Source organism: Drosophila pseudoobscura, chromosome X (genome assembly GCF_009870125.1).
Source record: "Drosophila pseudoobscura strain MV-25-SWS-2005 chromosome X, UCI_Dpse_MV25, whole genome shotgun sequence".
Classification (NCBI taxonomy): Eukaryota; Metazoa; Arthropoda; class Insecta; order Diptera; family Drosophilidae; genus Drosophila; species Drosophila pseudoobscura.
The window spans coordinates 18,483,504-18,498,496 of NC_046683.1; the positions used below are offsets into that span (position 1 = coordinate 18,483,504).

Below are 14,993 nucleotides of genomic sequence, written 5' to 3' on the forward strand. Positions count from 1 at the left end.
ATTTCATAGAATTTTCTTGACTTTGTTTCATATATTCAAACAATTTCTTCTTCGCCTATCTTACCTACGGTGGCAAAGCGGGGCGAATTCGCCAAGAGCGAGAGAGTGAGCATTTATTGCGCTCCCGCTTTGCCCTAGCCTAACTTACACTAGACTTCATAAAATACGATCCTAATAACTATTATTATACGCCAAATGGCGCTACAGATTTAAAAAAGAAATTTGAAGAAATTTTGTAAAGAAATCCTGATTGTAAAATCATTTCAAAAATAAATCGTATATTAAATCTAAATACTGAAGATCTGTCTGGAATCGAACCAGACACAAATGAAAATATAATAAAATATATAATATATATAATATAAATATATATAATATACTACCTTCTTTATCGCTTTTAAATTTTTTTGATTTGATTAACATAGGAAATTGTTGCATATTTTGCATTGTGAGGAACCGCGGTTCCCACAGGCCGAATTCGACCGAAGCACAGCCGGATAAGGCTGTGGAACGGCCGGATAAAGGCTGATGGCTGGCCGGATAAGGCGAAGGTCAGTCCGGATACCCGCGGATATCCGGATGTAGCGAAGAGAGAAAGACACGCGAGAGGCAGAGGAGACGGCGGGATCGGGCCTTCAGTGGTCCGACGCATGACCAAATATGGGCATGGGATCACGCCACCGGCCAGGTCCCGTTACGAAGGCCGTGCATACCAGGAGACGGCGATGAAAAGTTACCGACGCCGAGCCGGGTTCCCGTTAAGGCGGGGTTATAAAAGGAGGCTGCGGCGACGAAGCGAGATCTTTCGTGGATGAGTGATCGTGCGCGCACATTGAAACCCCGCCGAAACGTACGAGTGATACCCGGTACGGTAGATACGGTACGGTGATACCCGAAGAAGTGCAGTGAAGTGAATACAGCAACAGGAAGACAGGCCCCGCCTGCCCCCAGAGTGAGTCTAAGTTAGGAGGTGATCCACATTTGCCGGCGGAAGCTAAGAGGGGAGTGCGGATTTGAGTGGCGGGCCAAAGCAATAGCGGAGGTCAAATGGCCCCAATCATTAGCCTCAACGCTGCCACACCCGACGAGAGCCCGCGCGTGGTGGAGATCTGTAGATAAGTGAAACTGTTATATCTAGCCCTAAATTAGATTAAAGAAGAGCAAGGTTTTATTATTTGTCATTGGGGGCAACAATAAAAATACGTTGCAACGAATCTGCTGACCGCTGAGCGAGCCCAGCAAACTCAAGCGGCCCAAAAAGTAGGTCCGTTACAGCATATGTTTTGCATAATTTGCCATACCAAATTTAGTTACTCTAGCTTTAATAGGCGAAAATCAATGGCATCCACAATTTCAAAGATACAAGAAAACTGAAAATGCAGAATCGTAGAGGATGACTATATCTTCTAGAGTGCAAACCAGATCGTATAATTATTATAGCCAGAAACATGAAAATAATTTCATTCTTTCTCGCTCTGTCTCTCTCTAACACACAGGTTTCATGGTCGGCTTTGGCTATTGCAAATTATGAGTTCAAGGACCTCAGAACCTATAAGAGCCAGAGCATTCAAATTTGGTATCCACGCTCCTGTGATATCGGACCTTGACGAGTTAGTTTCCAAACCCCTTTCCGCCCCCGCAAAGGACGATAATCTGGTGCATAGAGAAAACTAAAGACGCACAATTGTAGAGAATGACCGCATCTATGAGATTGCTGTATCTGGATCAGATCGGATCATTTTTACGCAGCGCCCGACGACATGTTCAGACACGTTTTCTGTCTCTACCGGGACATCATCCTCTCTCTCTCTTATGTCTAATGCAGAGAGTATTAAACAAAGTAAGCTTCTGTATAAGGTCTGGGAATTTCAATTTTTCAATTTCATGTTGATCAGTCTAGCATAAGTCTCCCTAGAAAAAACAATCAAAAACTTTATCCAGATATACGTATATAATATATTTGTGGGCTGAAAAACAAGCTAACATCGCAAGTATATCATAATTTATTCAGCTCCCATATTTTGTGATAGTAAAATAAGTTTTGGAAACATTTTTTTTTATTTATTTCCCTAGATCAAAATGAATACGATCGATCAGAAGAAAGCAGTCCGTCGAATCCATTCGTGTGGCAATAACTACTATAAAATGTTGGATGTGCCTCACAATGCCACAGAAGCTCAAATATTAATGTCCTTCAAAAAGATGGCCAAGAAAGTACATCCAGATAAAAATTTCGACCCCAGAGCCACTGAGACCTTTCAAGCCCTTCTTAAGGCTAAAAATGTCTTATTGGATAGTACCATGCGCAAAGAGTTCGATCAAAAACTACGTTGCAGCTATGGCGAGACCAGGTGGAATCGCAGGGGCAATAGCAAGCGAAGTGGCGGATCAAATGGCGGACTCGACGCCGGACGTAATGGCGGCCGATTCTCGTTGTTCAAACCTCAATGGACCTTTATCGTATTGATAATCTTTGTCTTGATGGCCTATATCTTGTCTATTCCCAGCTATTGTCTGAATAGCTCTGAAGAAGTTTCCAGTAAAGTAGCCCGACCACTAACATAAAGGTTCCATTTTATTTAGCACAGAACCGGGACTGCTTCACGAAATATAAACCTTTGGGAAACCTGTGGGAAATAATGGTCGAAAACAATTTTTGGAATACTATGCGGGATGCATGCAATGTTGAGATGCATTACCGTGATACCTTGTTGGAGTATGCTCCCAAAATGCAGATGCCGTCGTGTGACAAGCTGGACTTTTTTACAAACGGATACTAGTTTTCATATAATTTGCTACTTCGTCCTACTAAATTGATTTTCGATAACTAAATATGCTATAAGCTCAGTTGATGATAATCTTGTTTGTTTTAATTATACCCGATACTCAAAATGAGTACTGGGGTATTTTAGATTTGTGGTGAAAATGGATGTGTTACACACATCTAGAAAGAATCGTTTCCGACCCCATAAAGTACATACATGTACATATATTAATCAGCATGAATAGCCGAGTCGATTGAGCCATGTCTGTCTGTCCGCATAGTGCTCAGATACTATTAAAGCAAGAGCAACGACATTTTATATCCAGACCTCTGTGATATATATGTGATATATGGCCGTCAGCCATCGGGTGCTACAGGGGGACAAACGGATGACGGGTCGGCTCGCACAACTGTGAACTCGGAACTGAGGCGCAGCCGCTCCGGTTAGTAATACCCGGTGCGGCCTGCGTCTCAAACCCACAGGGCACAGAGGGTTGCGAGCGAACCGTCATCCGCCGTAACTGTACACACCGGTGAAAGTGCGACTATACTCTCCCCGTGAGGGCGGCTGGAAACAGGTCCTGGCACGGTCATGTCTCTGCCAGGATGCTGGCGAATGGTAGTCGGGCGGAGAGAAGAAAACTCTCAGTCAAATTACCCCAATCCAAGGCGACACTGTTATATGCCGAGGGATGCATGGCCGGGGGGGTGCCCGGCCACTAATATGCGGACTCTGGATACCTGCCGACCTCCAGTGTAAATTAGGCTTCCCGGGGCAAGCGGGTTATGCCTCGGGTGACCAACCCCTTCCCGCCTACTCGTGGGAACAAAAATGCCAAACAAATCATATATAACAAATAAAAACACCGCAAAGGAGCTCGGTACTCCTCTTAAAGTACCGGAGGGACAAGCCAATCCCCCTTTACCAGCGCCTGGGAAACCAGGTCCAAAGAAGACTGGGAAGGAGACTGAGTCGGTCCACCGTCTTCAGGCAGCGGCCGCAGCGAGGGGGGCCCGAAAACCCAATCGGGTCCTTCCAAGTCGGGTGGCTCCAAGGGCGAATCGGAGACCGGGGTGGCTGCCAAGCAGAGCGTAATCGCGGCTGGTAAGCGCACCGGGACCGAGGAACCCATGGGGGCCCCGGCGAGCAGCGTCTCTGCACCACGGGGTGGAAAGCCGTCGTACCAGGACAGGAGACGAGCGGCTTTCATCCACACCGTCCATTTTGGCGAGGGGCTCTAGCGACTCCTCATTTAGGACGAGGATAATCTGGCGCCTCTGCCCCTGGATGTCCTCTACCTTGGCCACCTTCCAATCGGCTGTGGGAAGGTGGGGGTTGCAGACCTGCAGTAGCCTGAGGATTTTCTCAGGTTCTGCAGGTTTTGCCGAGACCCATGCTCTGGCTTTCGGGCGGCTGGGAACATCCTCCCATCTCACGGCCTCCAGTTTCGTCCCTGGGTAGACCTCTTTCAAAGCAACCACCGCCTTCATGTAGAGGGCCGCAGAGCGAGCGTCTTGGCAGGCGATGGCTTTCACCTTGCCTTGATGCCACCCTGCGTCATCACACTTTGGCGGTGGTCCGCCGTTCTCCTCCAGTTCCTGTAGAAACCGCTCCTGGAGCTCGTTCTTCACCAGGTGCCACATATCGCGAGGGACACGGCTGTCCTCGGCGCCCCTGTCCAGGACACCGATCAGGGTCGTGCCCCTCGCCACCTCAGCGAACGACCGGTTCGTGAGGTGGGTCTTCACCCGCTTGGCTTGCTGGGCTTGGCCTGGCTGGTTAGCGGGGTCCTCCGCTGAGCGTTGCCGCTTGTTGGGTGCCTTGGCTGCGCCCTTTCCGGCTTTGGCTGGCTGGAAGAGTGGCAGGATTGAGGAGGCCCACAGCCTCTGCTCCTTTCCTTCTGCAAACGCCCTAAAGTTCGGATCCTCGTTGGACAGGATGAAAGCCGCTCGTCTCCTGTCCTGGTACGACGGCTTTCCTCCCCGTGGTGCAGAGACGCTGCTCGCCGGGGCCCCCATGGGTTCCACGGTCCCGGTGCGCTTACCAGCCGCGATTACGCTCTGCTTGGCAGCCACCCCGGTCTCCGATTCGCCCTTGGAGCCACCCGACTTGGAAGGACCCGATTGGGTTTTCGGGCCCCCCTCGCTGCGGCCGCTGCCTGAAGACGGTGGACCGACTCAGTCTCCTTCCCAGTCTTCTTTGGACCTGGTTTCCCAGGCGCTGGTAAAGGGGGATTGGCTTGTCCCTCCGGTACTTTAAGAGGAGTACCGAGCTCCTTTGCGGTGTTTTTATTTGTTATATATGATTTGTTTGGCATTTTTGTTCCCACGAGTAGGCGGGAAGGGGTTGGTCACCCGAGGCATAACCCGCTTGCCCCGGGAAGCCTAATTTACACTGGAGGTCGGCAGGTATCCAGAGTCCGCATATTAGTGGCCGGGCACCCCCCCGGCCATGCATCCCTCGGCATATAACAGTGTCGCCTTGGATTGGGGTAATTTGACTGAGAGTTTTCTTCTCTCCGCCCGACTACCATTCGCCAGCATCCTGGCAGAGACATGACCGTGCCAGGACCTGTTTCCAGCCGCCCTCACGGGGAGAGTATAGTCGCACTTTCACCGGTGTGTACAGTTACGGCGGATGACGGTTCGCTCGCAACCCTCTGTGCCCTGTGGGTTTGAGACGCAGGCCGCACCGGGTATTACTAACCGGAGCGGCTGCGCCTCAGTTCCGAGTTCACAGTTGTGCGAGCCGACCCGTCATCCGTTTGTCCCCCTGTAGCACCCGATGGCTGACGGCCATATATCACATATATATCACAGAAGTCTGGATATAAAATGTCGTTGCTCTTGCTTTTATAGTATCTGAGCACTATGCGGACAGACAGACATGGCTCAATCGACTCGGCTATTCATGCTGATTAATATATGTACATGTATGTACTTTATGGGGTCGGAAACGATTCTTTCTAGATGTGTGTAACACATCCATTTTCACCACAAATCTAAAATACCCCAGTACTCATTTTGAGTATCGGGTATAATTAAAACAAACAAGATTATCATCAACTGAGCTTATAGCATATTTAGTTATCGAAAATCAATTTAGTAGGACGAAGTAGAAAATTATATGAAAACTAGTATCCGTTTGTAAAAAAGTCCAGCTTGTCACACGACGGCATCTGCATTTTGGGAGCATACTCCAACAAGGTATCACGGTAATGCATCTCAACATTGCATGCATCCCGCATAGTATTCCAAAAATTGTTTTCGACCATTATTTCCCACAGGTTTCCCAAAGGTTTATATTTCGTGAAGCAGTCCCGGTTCTGTGCTAAATAAAATGGAACCTTTATGTTAGTGGTCGGGCTACTTTACTGGAAACTTCTTCAGAGCTATTCAGACAATAGCTGGGAATAGAGAAGAGATAGGCCATCAAGACAAAGATTATCAATACGATAAAGGTCCATTGAGGTTTGAACAACGAGAATCGGCCGCCATTACGTCCGGCGTCGAGTCCGCCATTTGATCCACCATTTGATCCGCCACTTCGCTTGCTATTGCCCCTGCGATTCCACCTGGTCTCGCCATAGCTGCAACGTAGTTTTTGATCGAACTCTTTGCGCATGGTACTATCCAATAAGACATTTTTAGCCTTAAGAAGGGCTTGAAAGGTCTCAGTGGCTCTGGGGTCGAAATTTTTATCTGGATGTACTTTCTTGGCCATCTTTTTGAAGGACATTAATATTTGAGCTTCTGTGGCATTGTGAGGCACATCCAACATTTTATAGTAGTTATTGCCACACGAATGGATTCGACGGACTGCTTTCTTCTGATCGATCGTATTCATTTTGATCTAGGGAAATAAATAAAAAAAAATGTTTCCAAAACTTATTTTACTATCACAAAATATGGGAGCTGAATAAATTATGATATACTTGCGATGTTAGCTTGTTTTTCAGCCCACAAATATATTATATACGTATATCTGGATAAAGTTTTTGATTGTTTTTTCTAGGGAGACTTATGCTAGACTGATCAACATGAAATTGAAAAATTGAAATTCCCAGACCTTATACAGAAGCTTACTTTGTTTAATACTCTCTGCATTAAACATAAGAGAGAGAGAGGATGATGTCCCGGTAGAGACAGAAAACGTGTCTGAACATGTCGTCGGGCGCTGCGTAAAAATGATCCGATCTGATCCAGATACAGCAATCTCATAGATGCGGTCATTCTCTACAATTGTGCGTCTTTAGTTTTCTCTATGCACCAGATTATCGTCCTTTGCGGGGGCGGAAAGGGGTTTGGAAACTAACTCGTCAAGGTCCGATATCACAGGAGCGTGGATACCAAATTTGAATGCTCTGGCTCTTATAGGTTCTGAGGTCCTTGAACTCATAATTTGCAATAGCCAAAGCCGACCATGAAACCTGTGTGTTAGAGAGAGACAGAGCGAGAAAGAATGAAATTATTTTCATGTTTCTGGCTATAATAATTATACGATCTGGTTTGCACTCTAGAAGATATAGTCATCCTCTACGATTCTGCATTTTCAGTTTTCTTGTATCTTTGAAATTGTGGATGCCATTGATTTTCGCCTATTAAAGCTAGAGTAACTAAATTTGGTATGGCAAATTATGCAAAACATATGCTGTAACGGACCTACTTTTTGGGCCGCTTGAGTTTGCTGGGCTCGCTCAGCGGTCAGCAGATTCGTTGCAACGTATTTTTATTGTTGCCCCCAATGACAAATAATAAAACCTTGCTCTTCTTTAATCTAATTTAGGGCTAGATATAACAGTTTCACTTATCTACAGATCTCCACCACGCGCGGGCTCTCGTCGGGTGTGGCAGCGTTGAGGCTAATGATTGGGGCCATTTGACCTCCGCTATTGCTTTGGCCCGCCACTCAAATCCGCACTCCCCTCTTAGCTTCCGCCGGCAAATGTGGATCACCTCCTAACTTAGACTCACTCTGGGGGCAGGCGGGGCCTGTCTTCCTGTTGCTGTATTCACTTCACTGCACTTCTTCGGGTATCACCGTACCGTATCTACCGTACCGGGTATCACTCGTACGTTTCGGCGGGGTTTCAATGTGCGCGCACGATCACTCATCCACGAAAGATCTCGCTTCGTCGCCGCAGCCTCCTTTTATAACCCCGCCTTAACGGGACCCCGGCTCGGCGTCGGTAACTTTTCATCGCCGTCTCCTGGTATGCACGGCCTTCGTAACGGGACCTGGCCGGTGGCGTGATCCCATGCCCATATTTGGTCATGCGTCGGACCACTGCCGGCCCGATCCCGCCGTCTCCTCTGCCTCTCGCGTGTCTTTCTCTCTTCGCTACATCCGGATATCCGCGGGTATCCGGACTGACCTTCGCCTTATCCGGCCAGCCATCAGCCTTTATCCGGCCGTTCCACAGCCTTATCCGGCTGTGCTTCGGTCGAATTCGGCCTGTGGGAACCGCGGTTCCTCACAATGCAAAATATGCAACAATTTCCTATGTTAATCAAATCAAAAAAATTTAAAAGCGATAAAGAAGGTAGTATATTATATATATTTATATTATATATATTATATATTTTATTATATTTTCATTTGTGTCTCTGGTCTGATGAGCTTGTGAGGTAGCTCAAAGGGGGCCTAGCTGAGGCCACCGGACGGGTCGCGGGTTGCGGATAGCGAACGGCCTACCTCGGTAGGTCAGCTGCGAATAAGCGGGCATCCCTCACGGGAGAGTACCGAAATAAGCAGTCCCGGACAGCCAGCGGGTGTTCGCGAAGCAGCAACACTGACGATGCGCTTGTGGTGCCGCCTCAATAAGTAGCTCACACACTCCCATCCATACACAATACCTACCCATATCCCAACCCCCACATCCACCTCACACCGGGCCGGACTAAGTGTGTTACTCGACCCGTGCCGAGAGTCAGCCTGGCTGGGGGCCCGGTATAAAAAATAGCCCAGTCTCTAACGGAGGGCTCAGGGACTTGGCAGCCCCCTGTTCTAATGATGCCTTACCCGGGCAACGTGGATCTCTGCCCGGGCTGACCTTTCCCTTTCTCTGCATCTCGTGGGAACAAGATGTATAACAATAAAAACAAAACTAACAAAAAAACAAATGAGTGCGGCGCTCCCCAAATGCCAACTGGGAGCAATCCCAAGCTCGGGAAGGCAGCGGCCCAAAGGCCTGGCCCAACCGGCTCTATAGTGGGGAATACCCACAAGGTGGAAGGTGCCTGTGCGAACCCGAGGGGGTCCCATCCCGAATCCGGTGTGGGTGGCAAGGTAACTCCCGAAGCTGACACCTTGGAAGGGAAGCTAAGCAATATTGCGGCTGCCCGACCTTCTGGTAAAGCGGAGGGGGTTGACTTGCCGTCGACAAGTGCCCAAGCCAGACGATACTCATATGCCGAAAAGAGGAGTGCAGGGCACATACTCCGTCGGCAACACGCCAGCAGTGAAGCCAGCCCATCAGCCGAATGGCTGAAGAAGGTGGAATGGGCTTCGGCCGTACTTCCGGAGTTCACCTTAGAACAGAAAAAGGTGGCTCCCCAAGCCAAGAGGCAGCGCTCGCAGGAGACACCGGGACCGGTAGCAAAGCGCTCCAGAGTGCTGCCAAATGTCTCCTTTGCGCAGATTGCCAAGGAGAGAACGCTAATTGGTGTCCTCGACAAAGGCAGCGCAGAGGGGAGAATCCCAAGGAGTCAGTGGAAGTGGGTGGAAGCGGCATTGGCCGACCGCTGCTTCGAACTCCTCGACAAAGACCCTGGACCTCCGCCAGTCTGCAAGGACATGGGGTGGTTCCAGGGCAATGTAAAGATAATTGCCTGCGAAGACGAGCGCTCTGTGAAGCTGTACAAAGCGGCGGTAGCGCAGGTCGGCGAGGTTTATGCTGGGGCGAAACTCGTCGCAGTCGACTGGAGCGAGGTGCCCAGCAGACCAAGGGCCAGAATTTGGGTGCCGGCTACCTTTAAGGAGCCAGAACGCATTCTCAAGATGTTGCAGAGGTGCAACCCAGGACTACCAACCTCCGATTGGAAGGTAGCCAAAGTTGAGACGACACAAGGGCCGACTAACCAGGCAGTTCTCGTTCTCAATAAAGAGTCGCTGGCCCCGATAGAGGCAGCAAAAGGAGAGCTCAACTTCGGCTTCAGCTCGGTCACCATCAAGGTGTACAAATCGGACGCGGCGGCCGCGGCGCTTCCTGTCGTCAACCCAGACGTGCAGGATGTCGTTGCGGAGATCGAAGCGCCTGACGACGAGCTGGAGCCAGACCAGGAAGGCTTCTCCTCAGATACGGAATTGATGCTCGACTTCGAGTCAATGTGCCGAGAGAGAGTCTCAGACGACTCGGACGCGGACATCACGGTGGTGGAGAATCTTGAAGATGGTCCTAAGGATCCTTCAAATAAATCTCCACCACTGTAAAGCAGCATCGGCTGCTCTCATACTCCGCCTAGACGCAAGCGGAGCCGACGTAGTCCTGATCCAGGAGCCTTGGGTGGTAGGAGGCAAGGTCTGTGGATTGGGGACGAGGGAATACAAGATCATTGTATCCCAAAATGAAGGTAAAATCCGTACCTGCATACTTGCTAGAAAGCACCTAAATATCTTTCTGCTCCACAATTATAGCGATGGAGATAACACGGCGGCAAGCCTAGAACTAGGAGGTCATCATCTCAGGCTGGTGGCATCCTATATGGCCCACGAGGAGGATGATCCTCCGAGCGACCTTGTTCGCAAAATAGGCAGCGACAGCGAAAGGACGGACAAAGACCTACTTATAGGTTGCGATGCCAACGCCCACCACACCCAATGGGGGAGTACGGACACGAATGTAAGGGGTGAGTCACTGTTCAGCTTCATCCTGAACTCAAATTTATTCATATGCAATCGGGGTAATGACCCCACTTTTATAATTAAAAATCGGCAGGAGGTCATTGACCTCACGCTAGTGTCAAGCAAACTGCTGGACACAATCAAGAGCTGGAGAGTCCTAGGAGACCACTCCTTCTCGGACCACAGGTATATCGAGACGATATTATCCTTCGATATTCCCAAACCAACAGACTATATCAACCCCAGAAAAGCCAACTGGGAAAAATATAGCACAACGCTGGAGGAGCTACTCCCTCCTAACGCCCCTACCTGCCCGAACACTGAAGACAACCTAAACCGTCTTGTGTACAGGTTTACGAATGCGTGCAACAAAGCCTTCAAGGCAGCATGTCCCTCTACCAGACCAAGGGGAAAAAAGAAACCCCCCTGGTGGTCCAAGCAACTAGACACCCTTCGTAGAACTTGCAGGACTCTATTCAACAGAGCCACAAGAACTAAGGAGGATACTCACTGGGCAGACTATAAAACCAGTCTAGCACTATACAAAAAGGAAACGAGGAAGGCTAAAAGAGCCTCCTGGCAAAAATTTTGCTCCGAAATCGAGGAAACCTCGGAGGCCGCAAGACTCCGGAAAGTTCTCTCAAAAACCACCCCCTCGGTAGGGTACCTCAAAAAGAATGATGGCACGTGGACCAACTCTAGTGAGGAGTCCCTGCACATTTTGCTCGACACGCACTTCCCCGGATGCACATCCACCGAGCCGTCTCACCTCCCAAGAGAGGGATCGGTAGAATCGATGGACCATATCCTTACAAAACGGAACATAAGTTGGGCAGTAAACAGCTTCAACCCGTTTAAATCGCCAGGCCCGGACCAGGTAATCCCGGCCCAGCTTCAGAGGGCCGGGGAGACGGCCATCAACTGGCTACATAGTATCTTCAGGAAGATACTGGCGGTATGTACAATACCGCAAGCGTGGCTTAAGGCTAGGATAGTTTCCATCCCTAAAGCAGGCAAAGCCTCACACTCAACCACAAAAGACTTTAGACCAATCAGTTTATCGTCTTTCCTACTCAAAACCTTTGAGAGACTTATCGGGTTACAATTACGGACCACCATAAGTCCCCAGCTGTACTCAAGTGCGCAGCATGCCTACCGGAAAGGAAAATCCACGGAAACGGCACTTCACGAAGTGATCTCGAGTGTAGAAAAATCCCTGCATCTCAAAGAATACTCACTAATAGCTTTTCTCGATATCGAGGGAGCCTTCAACAACGTCACACCGGGCGCCATTACAGAAGCCCTGACTGACCTGGGGGTGGACCGTCACTTGGTGATGCTCATTGATCAATTGCTCATACGCAGGACGGTGACATCATCGATGGGATCGTCCACCCAGTCAAGGTATGTCAACAGAGGAACCCCGCAAGGGGGAGTTCTGTCTCCTCTTCTATGGAACATTGCAGTCAATAAGATTCTTTGCGACCTGGAAGAGGGGGGCTGTAAAGTAGTGGCATACGCGGATGACGTTGCAATTATCTTTGCGGGGAAATACCCCCAAACACTATGCGACCTAATGACCGCAAAGCTTGCTCGATTGTCCCAATGGACAGAATCGCGCGGATTGGGACTAAATCCCTCGAAAACGGAACTAGTGTTATTCACAAAAAAATACAAGGTCCCGCCCCTCAACCCACCAACACTAAACGGATACAGGCTCTCCTTCAGCGACAGTGCCAGTTACTTAGGGTTGGTAATTGACAAAAAGCTTAGCTGGAACCTGAATGTCAAGGATAGAGTGAGGAAGGCAACGACAGCACTCTATACTTGCAAAAAAGCTATCGGCCTAAAGTGGGGCATGAACCCAAGCATAGTCCGATGGATATATCTGGCAATAGTCAGACCTATAATACTCTACGGAGTTACTGTCTGGTGGCCTGCCCTAGCGAAAAGGACAATAACCAATCAGCTGGGCAAGGTTCAGCGAACAGCCGCCCTCTGCATCAGTGGAGCTCTTCGAACTACACCAAATGATGCGCTAAACGCCATGTTATGCCTTCAGAGCCTTGACTTTGCAGGAAAGGATCTTCACGGATGGCTCAAAACTGGACGGCAGGGTTGGAGGAGGAATCTACTCTGAACAACTTAACATAAGGCAATCTTTCAGGCTTCCGGATCACTGTAGCGTCTTCCAAGCGGAAGTTACAGCAATCAGGGAGGCTCTGTACTGCCTTCATACGGTTACCACCACGGCAACCAATCTAAACATCTACAGCGACAGCCAAGCTGCGATCAGATCACTTAACGCGATCTCCTCGAACTCGGCTACTGTGGCGAAGTGCCGCAGATCTCTTCACGAGATGGCTCAGCAATTTGCTATCAGCTTTATATGGGTCCCGGGTCACCGGGATATCGAGGGCAACTGCATAGCGGACGAGCTGGCCAGATCTGGCACTACAACCCCCCTTCTCCAAGATAAGGAGGATATTTGTATGCCTATGGCCACCTGCAAGCTCATCATAAAAGAGCAGTACACGCTACTGATAGACAACAAGTGGCAAACAGGGCCACGTTGTCGCACAGCTCGGCAAACATGGCCGACCATAGACAAGAAGCGCACCTCAGAGCTCTGCAAACTAGGCAGGGAAAGGTGCAGCGCAGTCATACGTTCCCTCACAGGACACTGGCTAGTAGGCACCCACGCAAACAGGCTGGGTGCCCCATACAATGATTTCTGCCGCAGCTGCAGAGACGAGGACGAGGAGGAAACAGTGGAACACCTGTTCTGTTCCTGTCCAGCTCTCAGCAGAAGGAGGCTGCATTACTTGGGCTCTGCCTTTCTGAACGACATCTCGGAGATGTCCACGCTATGTCCCAGAAAGATCGTCAACTTTATAAAGGCATCTGGATGGGACAACTGTTGACATGAAGTCTCATCTGCAGGGAGGGAATGATCCCAAACGGTATCACAACGGGCCGAAACCGGCCTATGTGTGCTGGGCTCCGAGCGAGCTTGGCGGCCGTCTCTACCTAACCTAACCTTCATTTGTGTCTGGTTCGATTCCAGACAGATCTTCAGTATTTAGATTTAATATACGATTTATTTTTGAAATGATTTTACAATCAGGATTTCTTTACAAAATTTCTTCAAATTTCTTTTTTAAATCTGTAGCGCCATTTGGCGTATAATAATAGTTATTAGGATCGTATTTTATGAAGTCTAGTGTAAGTTAGGCTAGGGCAAAGCGGGAGCGCAATAAATGCTCACTCTCTCGCTCTTGGCGAATTCGCCCCGCTTTGCCACCGTAGGTAAGATAGGCGAAGAAGAAATTGTTTGAATATATGAAACAAAGTCAAGAAAATTCTATGAAATCGAACGCACGCACTCCTTTTTTTTCGTCGTCGTAAAATACAAATTTGCAGTCACCGAAGTTTTTCGGTCTCTTTATTTTAGAAAAACTATTCTAAATTTTCATGGCGCCCCCGGGTGGACTTTCAAGTTAAACGTATTAATTAAAAGTGGAAGGCAAAAGTGACAGTGACACAGTGGAGAATAGATCAATAGCCAAAATCTATTATACCTATGTACATGCATATGTGCTACAGCTAAATTGCCAAATTGACCGCGACGTGTGTGCAAAGAATTCAACAAACAAACTGAAAATCACCGCGTCTGTCGTGCAATACCCTGTCTGCAGCTATATACAAAAGGAGATATACATATACCATCTACCAAAGGAGATCCAAGTGGAGCATCCAGCATCAGAAGAGGAGAGTACAGCACCTGGAATTTCCAATCTTATCAAGAGGTATTTGTGCAAAAAATTGAAAGCTCGAGTGAAGACGAAAAGATTAAAAAACTCGCAATTATTGTCTTGTGCTGAAACAATTGCACCTCGCTTTCAATTCTTGGCACATATGTACGTATGACATAGTAGAGCTCGATTGCATGCTGTAGTTAGAGTTGAGCATAGATATTAATACATATATACATATGTACATCTAACCCCCTTGGACGCAATAACTACACATATAACTCATTTTAACTGCAATCGCTGTCACCCCTTTCCCCTGTCTCGTTTTCGTTGTGTCAAATATATACATATATTGGGTCGTTGGCCAAGCACGCATACCAATACGCAGCTGCAGAGGTGAATTTTTTCGTCTCGCTTTCGCTCCTCACCGTTGCTTATCGTTGTTCTTTTGTTTGGCGCGCTTGATCCAAACCAAACAAAACCAAACACCAAGTGACGCGCTACCCTGTTTTCGTCGGGTATATTCGTTTGGTGTCAGTAGGATCCAACTATCAATTAAGACAAAGTCGTGCCTCGCAAATCAATTTAGCGTCGATCGTTGTCGGTGCATACGTATACACAACATCCATTC

General features: G+C 48.6%; 2 protein-coding genes across 4 annotated transcripts; one reads left to right on the forward strand and one right to left on the reverse strand.

Moving 5' to 3' along the window:
* The first annotated feature begins 1,882 nt into the window (after positions 1-1,882).
* Positions 1,883-2,858, forward strand: LOC117184568 (dnaJ homolog subfamily B member 5-like). Of its 2 annotated transcripts, none has more exons than XM_033382835.1 (2): positions 1,883-1,991; positions 2,074-2,858. In XM_033382835.1, the coding sequence occupies exon 2, from the start codon at positions 2,080-2,082 to the stop codon at positions 2,563-2,565; it is 486 nt and encodes a 161-aa protein (XP_033238726.1). In that variant the 5' UTR covers positions 1,883-1,991; positions 2,074-2,079; the 3' UTR covers positions 2,566-2,858. The 2 variants fall into 2 exon arrangements, with proteins under 2 accessions (XP_033238726.1, XP_033238727.1); XM_033382836.1 differs by having other exon boundaries at positions 1,903-1,987.
* A 2,962-nt stretch (positions 2,859-5,820) lies between these two features.
* Positions 5,821-6,809, reverse strand: LOC117184569 (dnaJ homolog subfamily B member 5-like). 2 transcript variants are annotated; one of them, XM_033382837.1, is made up of 2 exons: positions 6,700-6,809; positions 5,821-6,617 (listed from the first exon to the last, which is right to left on the reverse strand). In XM_033382837.1, the coding sequence occupies exon 2, from the start codon at positions 6,609-6,611 to the stop codon at positions 6,114-6,116; it is 498 nt and encodes a 165-aa protein (XP_033238728.1). In that variant the 5' UTR covers positions 6,612-6,617; positions 6,700-6,809; the 3' UTR covers positions 5,821-6,113. The 2 variants fall into 2 exon arrangements, with proteins under 2 accessions (XP_033238728.1, XP_033238729.1); XM_033382838.1 differs by having other exon boundaries at positions 6,704-6,786.
* Between the last annotated feature and the right edge of the window lie 8,184 nt (positions 6,810-14,993).